Source organism: Ictalurus punctatus, chromosome 1 (assembly GCF_001660625.3).
Source record: "Ictalurus punctatus breed USDA103 chromosome 1, Coco_2.0, whole genome shotgun sequence".
Lineage (NCBI taxonomy): Eukaryota > Metazoa > Chordata > Actinopteri > Siluriformes > Ictaluridae > Ictalurus > Ictalurus punctatus.
In genome coordinates this window covers 17,928,447-17,939,650 of record NC_030416.2, presented here as the reverse complement: position 1 = coordinate 17,939,650, position 11,204 = coordinate 17,928,447, and the positions used below count along the sequence as shown (strand labels likewise).

Here is an 11,204-nt window from a genome sequence, read left to right as displayed (position 1 = left end):
CTATGGAAGCAAATGATTAAAGTATATTTAGAGTAAGCTTGACAAGCTAAATTTCCAGTATGCTTATTTTATATAAGCAAAACAACAACCACTCAATGAACACTATAAGGTCCACCTAACCATCACACCACGTGCTTTCTGATCATCCCGTTCCAGATTTAGTCCCCCTTTATTGTTATAATAACCTCCACTCTTCTGGGAAGGCTTTCCGCTAGATTTTAGAGTGTGGCTGTGTGGATTTTCCCAGAACAAGGAGAGCATTAATGAGGTCAGGCACTGATGTTGGGTGAGGAGGTTTGGGGTGCAGTTGGTGTTCCAGTTCATCCCAAAGGTGTTTAGTGGAGATCAGGGCTATGTGTAGGTCACTCAAGTTCTTCCACATTGATCTTCATGGCCCTCATTTTGTGCACATAGGCATTGTGATGCTGGAACATTTTTGGGCTCCTTAGGTTGAGTGAAGGGAACTTGTAATGCTACAGCAAAGAAAGATATTCTATACAAGTGTGTTCTTCAAACTGTGCCAACAGTTTGATGAAGGCCCATATATGGGTGTGATGGTCAGGTATCCACAAACTTTTGACCATATAGTGTATAAACTATGCATGAATAAAATCCAGATGAAATAGGAACTCACTCTGTGATCACAGGATAAGGTTGACCGATCCATCTTACACGTCTTCATAGGGGATGAAGGGGATGATTTACATTTGATTGGGATATCATCTGAAAATCAGTAAACAATCAATGACTTTATAAGGTGCATTTTTCTACATGTAAAAAAGGCATAATGCATATTTGCCAACAAGGTCAAGAGTCTTTAAGGATTTCTCAATTAAATTAGAGTTCATATAAATCAAAGTCCTCAGTATGAATATACACAAACCTTGTTTGTCATATGGGCTGTCCAGGAGATTGGGAGAAGCCAGGAAATTATCTTTAGAGTAAATAGTTGCTCTTTCTCTTTTCAGTTCTTCCTCTCGTTGTTTTACCATCTTAATCTCTTCATCAACCAAAGAGAGGGTGCTCCGGGAGCGCAGCTTGAAAAATGGGTTGTTAAGAAAGGTTTTCTCTTCAGGTACCACAGAGACAGAGGTCAGGTTTAACTCTGATGCACTTCGAATAATTAGGTTTGATGTTTCCAGTATAATTACGCTGGGTTTTTCCTCTGACCTCCAATCAGCAGATTTGGATGTCACCAACTTTCCAGCATGACGTGGGCTTTGATGGCAAGATTCAGGTTCGAGGATAATGACGTTGTTGGCTGCCATTTCATGCTTCTGTGATCTTGTTGGGGAGGATGTTATGATGAACGATGGCATCTGGGTGCTGGGGGATAATCTGCAGTCGTCTTCCTGATGCTCAAGCATCTTTCTCTTCTCGTCAACGTCTTGACATAATTTCCCAGGGTTCAAGATGACTGGTTTTCCCTTTCCTGGCACAGAGTCACTTGAGTATGATTTGGACATTCCTCTTTCATGTCTTTGGATTTCCTCTTTCTCCATGGCAGAGCGAATTTCTTTTTCTACTGGGGTCTCGGGGTCATCAAAAGGTGACCTGAAACTAGAGTCATCTACTCCTGAATCTTCTGAGCAGGGGCTAAACTGGGTATGTTGGTAGTCTCTGCCAAGTGCCAAATTCTCTAATTCAGCATCCTTCTTCTGCCTGTCAATGTTGCGCACTGGTGTGTACATAAAGCTGTGATTGCCCTGGCAGGTCCCAGCCCTGATAACTGGCTGGTGTGTGAGGTTCTTTGTTTGCTCCTCCATCTGCAGCCACTGTTTGCGGGCAACTCTGAAATCCACATGCTCTGTACTGACATTTTCACTCTTCATCTCTTGAATCACACAGTAATCTTTTGGCATTTTCTTGTCTGAGTCTGACTTGACACAAGTAGATGAAAAGTCTTTATGGTTTGCAGAACCCTTCCCAAGCTCCTCTTCATCCTCAGATATTTTGGACAAGCCATGGAATAGCGTTGAGAGATTATAAGAGATCTCTTGTGTAGGCTGCACATAAGTTGGAGTACTTGCAGGTTGCTCCAGCACAGAATCCTCCACAGGCACATCCTGTTCAGGCTCTTGCTGTGCATCTGATTGGTTTTCACCAGTTTTCACTTCAGGCTTTTGAATGAAGAGCTCTTGTGCACTTAGCTGAAGGCTGTCAAGATAGGAGTCATCATCCTCCTTATTAATGGAGGAAGAAAATATCGTTCTCCATTTCTCATCAGTCTCACTGTCAGATGATGCTGCAGCAATTTCTACCAATAGACATTCCTCCAGGTCTTCAGGATTTTGACCAGACTCATTTGAGATGTCTGACATAACTTCCTCTCGGATTAATGATTCCAACATGGATTCATCTACCTCACAGCCTAAGCCATCTAAGATATCCTCATGGAATTCTGCTTTTAATGGATCTAGTATATCTACATCTTCAGCATCCTCTATTACAGGCACGATATTTTTCAACACTTCCTCTTTCAAGGAATCCTGCCTTTTTTGTATAGCCTCATTCTCATACATACTCTCAGCACTAGATGGTGTATCAGACACAGACGAGGTAATAGATTCATTGCGATTAAGCTCACCATTTGTGTCATCCAATACTAAAGCTTCTTTAGTGGCAGGCACATCTTCAAATTCATCACCATTTGTCACTGTGGGAGGCAAGTCTGCTAAAATGGCATCAGCTACTTTGGCACTCAGGGATTCAAATAGAACATCATCATTGCAAATCTGTTCATCTTCAGCAGTTGTGTCCTTGTTCTCAATTAATTTGATCTCCTGGACTTCCATCTCATAGTCTGGTATGTTTCCTGTGTTGGATTGCTCACTTGTCTCCATGGTGACTGTCTTGAAGAGGGTCTTAAGTTCTGTTTGTGTCTGATTCTCAATGGGGAAGAAACCTTCATTCACGTCTGTGCCACCAGATTCTGGATTCCCACTTGCAGCTCCCTATAAGGAAAAAGGAAAAGAAAAAAACATATATCAATCTTAAATACCAGTACCCATAAATGGATAAACACATGGTAAATCCCAGATCAGGAAGCCTTCAACTATAATAGCATGGCATTATAGTGATATTTGATCATTAGTCTTAGTGGTTACTCAGGTTTTAACAGGCAGAAAGGTAGACGATGAGTATTAAGCACACAGAATTATTTTAGCACAGTGTTTGGAAAGTGTTTTGTTGTGTTACAGACAACACATATTTGTGTTATATGACTGAACCTAGTTCTAAGGTACCTATGTATTTACTGACATGAACATGATTCATTAACACGAGCAATTGCATTTGATTTATGTCAGCAACATTTCATGGGACAAAATGTGTTAGATGCAAGCATGCTTTTTGCTTATTTATGCTCGTATGCTTATAGCATATCCCTCTATGGCGTGGTGTTGCCCTCAGTCAACAAACCACCTTTTTGGCAATTACACCACCTCTTTAATTTATTTTTCTTTTTTGTCAAAATGATAACATCAGATGACAAGTCTCTGAAGTGGGTTTGGCCTTCTGTCTGGGGATGGAGTAGTCCTTTCAGGAGCCATAGCCGCATGGGACACAGTGCCAGCATATGGTAAGATAAATATCACTTTTTAACATGTATAAATTTAAATAAGTTTATAGAAAAAATGTTTGCATGTGCATAAATATGTAAAAAGTATATTTGATTATTTAAAGATATATTTTGTTTTCATTTACAGTACCCTCCATTAATGGTGGCACCCTTTGTAAATATGAGCAAAGACGGCTGTGGAAAAAGTGTCTTTATTGTTTAACCTTTTGTTTAAAAAAAACAACACAAAAATACTCTGCTCTTGTGGATATCAAGCAATTGCAAATAAAACACAGGTTTATCAAAACAATATCTTTGTTAAATATAGGTGTGCAACAATTATTGGCACACCTATGAACTCTTATGAGAAAAATATATTGATATTTTACATTTTTAGTACACCTGTGTGACTAGGAACAGGAAATTGTTCAACCTTGACTTCCTATTTCAGAGGGGTATAAATATGAGGTAACACATGGGCCAAATCGTCTTAATCATTCATAACAATGGGTAAGACCAAAGAATGTAGCTGTGATGTGCGGCAAAAGGTTGTTGAGCTTCACAAAATGGGAAGTGGCTATAAGAAAATAGCACAAGTGTTGAAAATGCCCATTTCCACCATCAGGGCAATAATTAAGTTACAGTCAACTGGAAATGTTATGAATCATCCTGGAAGAGGATGGTTCGAGTGGCCAAAAAATCACCAAGGATCACAGCTGGAGAATTGCAGAAGTTAGTTGCGTTTTGGGGTCAGAAAGTCTCCAAAACTACAATCGAAGTCACTTAAATCACCACAAGCTGTTGGGAAGGGTTTCAAGAAAAAAACCTCTACACTCATCCAAAAACAAACTCGAGCTTCTTCAGTTTGCCAGACACTACTGGAACTTCAAATGGGATCGGGTTCTATGGTCAGATGAAACCAAAATAAAGCTTTTTGGCAATAAACACCAGAGGTGGTTATGACGCACACAGAGAGGTAGCCATATGGAAAAGTTCCTCATGTCCATGGTTAAATATGGTGGTGGCATTTTGTTAGGATACATGGCATCATGGACTCTATCAAATATCAACAGATATTAAATGAAAACCTGACTGCCTCTGCCAGAAGCATTAAAATGGGCCGTGTTTGGATCTTCCAGCAGGACAGTGATCCAAAATATACATCAAAATCAACACAGAAATGGTTTACTGACCACAAAATCAAGGTCCTGCCATGACCATCCCAGTCCCCTGACTTGAAACCCATCGAAAACCTGTGGGGTGAACTGAAGAGGAGAGTCCACCAGTGTGGACCTCGAAATTTGAAGGATCTGGAGAGATTCTGTATGGAGGAATGGTCTCAGATCTCTTGCCATGTATTCTCCAACCTCATCAGGCATTATAGGAGAAGACTCAGAGCTGTTATCTTGGTAATAGTTTGATATCCATGAAAGCAGAGTATTTTTGTGAATTCATTGGACAAAAGATCAAAAGGTTAAACAATAAAGACAATTTTTCACAGCTTTCTTTGCTCATATTTACCAAGGGTGTCAATATTATTGGAGGGCACTGTATATACTAAATCTGTGTTTTTCCATTTGTTGCCTCAGAGCAACATTGTGCAGTTATACTACATTTGTTAGGGCAATATCATGCTAAAGCATGGACATGTGTTAGGATGCATAATTATGACCATAATCAATGGTTTTGTTTACTATCTACTAATACTCACAGGAAATGGACACAGTAACATTTTATAGGAAGAAGGACCATGATTGGACTGTTAGACTCATTCTTTAAAACAGTGAGTACAGTGAACTTGACGAGAGTGACAGTGAGGAAGAGTGGACACCAGAATCAGGTTTGAGAGGCAGTTATGAGGTCAGGGGTCAATCATTAGAGTAATGTGTCATATGTGATGTTTGTGGGTGTGTGGGCGGATGAAGATTGGTATATAACATTCTAATTTGATGCTTCCTGCAGATGGCCTGTCTGTTGATAATGAGCCTGAAGATGTTGTTGACATACCAGAAGATGATGTTCCATGCTTACCCCAGTGGAGAACACGGTCCCACAATGCCAACTTCACTGTTTACCCAGAACGGTAAGGCAGGCTTCAAAGACCTAAGTTATCAGATGTGGGAGCAAGTGGCAATGTTGTCCTCCGCCTGGCCCAGCCTATACTGAAGCATGAGAACTATAAGCTTTTCTTCGACAATTGGGAGAATCACGAGAGTCCCACTTGTGCTCACACTGGCTCAGCAGGGAACTCACTGCACTGGTACTGTTCATGATAACAGACTACCGGGTGTCAACTTGATGTGTGATTCTGAGCTGAAGAGAACAGGTTGTGGATCGTTTGAAAAGAAGATGGCCATGGTTAGAGAAATGTAGAAAAAACACCTTGCATCTTTTGAAGTGGCGTGATAACCAGTCAATTACTCTTCCGAGTGATTACATTGGAGCACACCCAGTCATCGAGGTTGACAGGTGAGATGGCAAACAAAAGATGATCACCAAAGTCTCCTGCCCTGCTGTGGTGAAAGAATATAACAAGAATATGGGTGGGATGGATCTACTTGACTCACTGATTGCACTATACCAGAGCACATTCAGATCAAACACCGGCTGGGGTTCCACTTCCTGGATATGACCATTGTGACTACTTTGCTGTAGAATAGATTGTGACAGCACTGGTATGAGAAAGGAGGAACAAATGAGGCTGTATACTTTCAAAGCATACATCACTGAAGGCCTTTGCAAAAGTGGAAAGAGTCTGGAGCACGAGAAGTTGTCCCAGTTCCACAACTGCTGGTGAGTATGAGGAGGAGAAGAGAAAAGGACCTGCTGCACCTATTCCAGTCCGTGATGTGTTCCTGGATGCCACAGGCTACTGGATGATTATGGCTGATTATGTGCCAGAAATGTGGATTTGTAAATGGATGGATCTTTTTATAATGCATATATTGCTTGTTTTCTCCTTATTATACTTATTATATGTACTATAGAAAACCTTGGCATTTTAGTACCCTTGAAGCACATTGTTGCCCTGAGACAACAAACCAATATCAAAATATATGACTGATATATTATCAGCGATGCCTAATCTCCCAAAAAGTGGGGTGAAATATTTCTTCCCTAAAAATACAAATTCATGCCATAGAGGGATATTTATGGATACCTTACCTGGTTGGTGTCATAACCAAACGTCATGTCATGACAGAATGGTCATGTCTTGAAACCACAGATCATTTTTTTTTCCTGATTAAAACATAAATAACCCTTTCAAGCAAATACATTTAATTCAAACATTCACCTCTTTCCCTGTTAAAAGTGTGCGAGCAGTTGTTCACGTAAAATCATTTACTACAGCTGTAAACAACATGCCACTTTGTCTAAAGCCCTTCAAATAATGGATTTCAGACGATATAGAACAGGAAAGTAAAAAAAAAAAAAAATGTTTACTATTGCAGTGAATCATTTCACACATTGAGTGGCTGTGTGCAAGGAAAAGCAGAAGCCTGATGGAATTAAATGCTTCCATTATGTAAGACCGCAGAATGGGTTCTTCGCCCACATGTGATGCACCAGGGTCCTTACGTCCTATTAGCCTTGGCCTCCATTAAGCTGAAGAGAAGAAGTGAATGAAGCAGAGCAGAACCCCATGAGCAAATGTCGCTATCTTGTTCTAACACAGAGAGATTTATGCAGAGCTCAGCTAAGCTGGATTAGCCACTGCAGATCTTAATACATTTCCTGTATTTATTATTATTTTTTCCATATACACATTGAGAGGGCTTGAATCACAAACTAAAAACTGCATGTCAAGTGATTATTTAGCACAATTGCCTCTACTGATTGGGTGTTTGATAATGACAATGTAGTTTGAATACTGGCAGACAAAGTTAACAGTGAGCTCACCAATGCCCCTGCCAAGTTTGAATGTAATGTGCAGACTAACTCTAAAACTCTTTCACACAATAACAACTGGATACAAAGCACAGATTTACTACAGAATACACTTAAATTCCATTGGCTCTTGGGGAACATGTTTCACTACCATTTCAGTGTTGCACCATCACAAGCCAAAAAAAAAAAAAAAAAAAGTGGTTTACCCAATGGTTAAACATGGTCATGTTGTGCCTCAGACATGGTCTAATAATCTATAATCGTTGCTCTTATCTATAATCTTTGCTCCGAGATATTAACTTTCCACAACAGAGTATCTCTCAAGAATACTTCTCATAAGCTCAAGCATTAAGATATAATTAAAAAAAAAAAAGGCCTACAAAAAGCATAAAGCGCAATGAAAACAACAGACAGGGAAAAGTGTTGAGTACCATGGCAACAGCCCAGAAGGTATAACAGCTCAGCTGGTGAGTAAACGTCCACGCTCACAGCCTCCTAGTCTCAGCACTTGTGTCATAATAATCAGTATGCAATAAATAATTCAGTGACATTAGGATTGAAGAAAGACACAGAGAAACCGAAGTATCACCGAAGCCAAACACCTACCATGATTTCTAGTCAGAATTGCCAGCAAGCACTCGTATCTATCCTGTTGCTAAGTAAACCATTCTCCCTTCAGAATCTACATGCGCTCTGATTTTCATTTCAGGATAAATACATGAACCTTTGAGCTAGTGTTGAGCAAGTGGATAGCTCACGATAACATGGAATTATTGGCTGATCTGACATTATATGTATGCTTTCGTCTGTGATGCCTGTTGCTCAAGGCAATTCTTTCACTCCAAACTTTCCATAATGAGCCATGTGGTCAATAATTGATTGAGCAGCATGTTCGGATTTGAAAGCTCTTTTAATCTGGTCCTTGTGTGTACACTTCTGGCCAGTGGTGAGATAAAGGTTACATTTTACGGATTGTCTTTTCTGTCAGTCCATCTTGCAATATAGAAATTCATGGTTCAAACAATCGCACGGAACCTTCAGACTTTGCCTGCTTCACTGAGAGTTCTGAAGGTGTGTTAATTAGCTTTTTCATTTCAAGGACATTTTGCTCTCTGAAGCACAATAACTTGTGAATCATAAGCAGAGCTGAAATGAAAGAGACTCTGCAGTGCGTGGGCTGGCCATTCAGACCTCCAGCCAGCCACTTTTCTGAAAAGCTCACAGCCTTAAGAGACAGCTTGATTAGGTTCCATCTGTCATCGCACAGCAGGAGGACATGTTTCACAAGTTTCACAAGAGAACAGTCAAAAAAGAATAGGCATGGAAATGTGCTCAAACTTGAACCCTATAAGGTTTTTCTATTATTATATGTAACAATATGCAGCATTTTATGTTACTGATCAATGAAAATAATAAAATGTTTTTCAGTATAGCTGTGATTTATGATTTCAGCTTCATCTGTTAAGATGGCCGACATCTAGTGCTGTGAGTGTAAAATATTTCTCATTCCTGTGGAGGCTCGAAAACCGAGACCCCTGCACTTTGCCTTTTTTTTTTAAAAAGAGAGAGCATAGAGCAGCAGAAACTCCTCATCAGCAATCAGTTCCACTGACTTCCCATCCACTTTGACTTCTCTGATTTCTCTCCCGCACATACGCTGCACAGATATGCTGATGGCTGGGATTTGCACGTTAGCTTCTACCACAGCATTTCAAATACACACTTTGGCATTTTCACATATCTATATTTAAGACCTCCACCATTCACCTTTACAAAGTTTTCAATAAAATAGTTTTTTTTTTCCCAACACAATATGCACCTGTGCAACTGCCACTCTAATGGTAATTATGCTGATGGGCGCAGAAAAATCTGTGCTGGTATCCAAATACAGCTATACAAAATTGAGCTTTTCCAAAACTATGAAGCAGATGTATGAAATTACCAAAGGAAAAATAGTTACTTCTTTTGTGTGTTGAGAATGTAACATTTAAAATAAACAATATGAATTGTTTAAATGCTCCAATGTTTAAAAATATGTTTAAAATTACAACAAATCTGCTTATCATGCCTGATAACAGTGCAGCAAAAAAAAAAGGGGGGGGGGGGGCTTTGGCGAGAGTCACATTCACAGAAATATAAGCAACGTTTCAGAGACACGCATGCAATGCATATGTAATTATGCAATTAGATAAACTTGCCCCTATTAACAATACTGTCAGCTTAAAGTCAGTATCTCTTTATTACTTGGTGGTTTGATAGCCCATAATAACCCTGTAGTCTCTCCCCACAGGGTTGCCTAGAAATAGCACTGCAAAGCTCAAAAGCTCATCACCTTACCTACAACACACAGGTCACTTGATTAGCTAGCTCTTGTAGTAATGTGAAGCAAATGAGTGTGAAGTTGGCTGTGAGTGTGGCCATAGCTGTCCTACCTTGCTCTGTGGCAGCAGCAGAGTGGAGAGTGCTGAGCTGATGCGCTTCCCTGTAGCCACAGAGACGCGGCTCACACTGAATGTGTGAGAACAGCCAATAGCTGAGCAGTTTGTCTATGCTGCTTCGTTACATGCTCACACACTCACCCAAATACACGCACACTAACACTCTCACAGGAGGTCTCAGAAACTGTCAGCAAGACTGCAGATATTTAACTCCAACTGTCATTCACAAGCAATAATCTGATCTGTGAGATTCAGATTTCTTCCTGTTTGTAACACACACACTCAGCAACACAGAGGCTGTTAGTTAGAAACAGGAAATGTCTTGATTAAACCATCTTAGCATTTCTTACTCGATATAGTTGAAATCTGGAGTTTTTGCATTTTATTCACAAAGGACCGACGTTGCTACAGTTTTCCATTCCAGTCAAATAGAAGCCATAGGAGTCTTATTCTTATTCTTATACTTGACCCTTGTTTAGTCGAGTGCTTATGGTCTTGGAATGGAAACCCGTAGCCACAGACACGCAGGCACAACTGACTCTTAGTAGATAGGATTGAGAACTGATTGTTAATTATGCACTTAACCTTTTCCTAATTCAGTTATTAGTATTCCAGGCGCTCCGAACATATAAGGATTATAACGATAAAAACCTATGATGCTCTGTTAGAATCAATCCAAAGTAGTGCTAATCAGCCATATACATTACGAATGACTGCTAAAATAATAACATTCCTTTGGCGAAATGAGCCAGGCAGTGCATTTTCACACGTAGTAGCTTTCAGACTGGGATGCACAAATAGTCTGCCTAAAATAATATTAGCCAAACAAAAGTCAAACTGATGAAATCAAAATGATGAAATACGTTTCCGCTTCATACATCATCACACACAGTCTAAAAATATTTTAGGCTATTCAAAGCATTCTCGTTCACTTCTCAAGACTTTCTTTATTTGCTGTAAAATGTGCTATAATTACTGTAAAAAAATACAATTAAAAATTAAAAGGTTCATCAAGGAGTTACAGACAATACAACAACAAAACCAGAAACATGACAACAAAACCAAAAAACAGGGCAGCAAATGAATGTTTCCAAATTTACTGTAGGGTTTTGTTGGTGCGTTTCAGGTTCGTTAATGTGTTTTGCACATTCTGTATAAGACCAGTCTGGGCATTGGAGAATGATCTTGAAATAAATAAATAAATAAATAAATAAATAAATAAATAAATAGATTCATATTTACTCTATGGAAGATTCTTTCCTATTTAGACTATCCAGAGTATCTATAATGACATAATTTGGCATCCGTCACTAACAAAT

At 39.5% G+C, this 11,204-nt stretch overlaps 1 protein-coding gene across 2 annotated transcripts in view; it reads right to left on the bottom strand.

Moving 5' to 3' along the window:
• The window catches only part of palmdb (palmdelphin b), a 36,428-nt gene that overhangs the window by 2,593 nt on the left and 22,631 nt on the right, over window positions 1-11,204 (bottom strand). For both annotated transcript variants that reach the window (XM_017473762.3, XM_047156726.2), the window contains 2 exons: window positions 884-2,954; window positions 635-723 (listed from right to left, as the gene is read on the bottom strand). In XM_017473762.3, coding sequence (XP_017329251.2) covers window positions 635-723; window positions 884-2,954 — 2,160 coding nt within the window. The remainder of the gene's footprint in view (window positions 1-634; window positions 724-883; window positions 2,955-11,204) is intronic.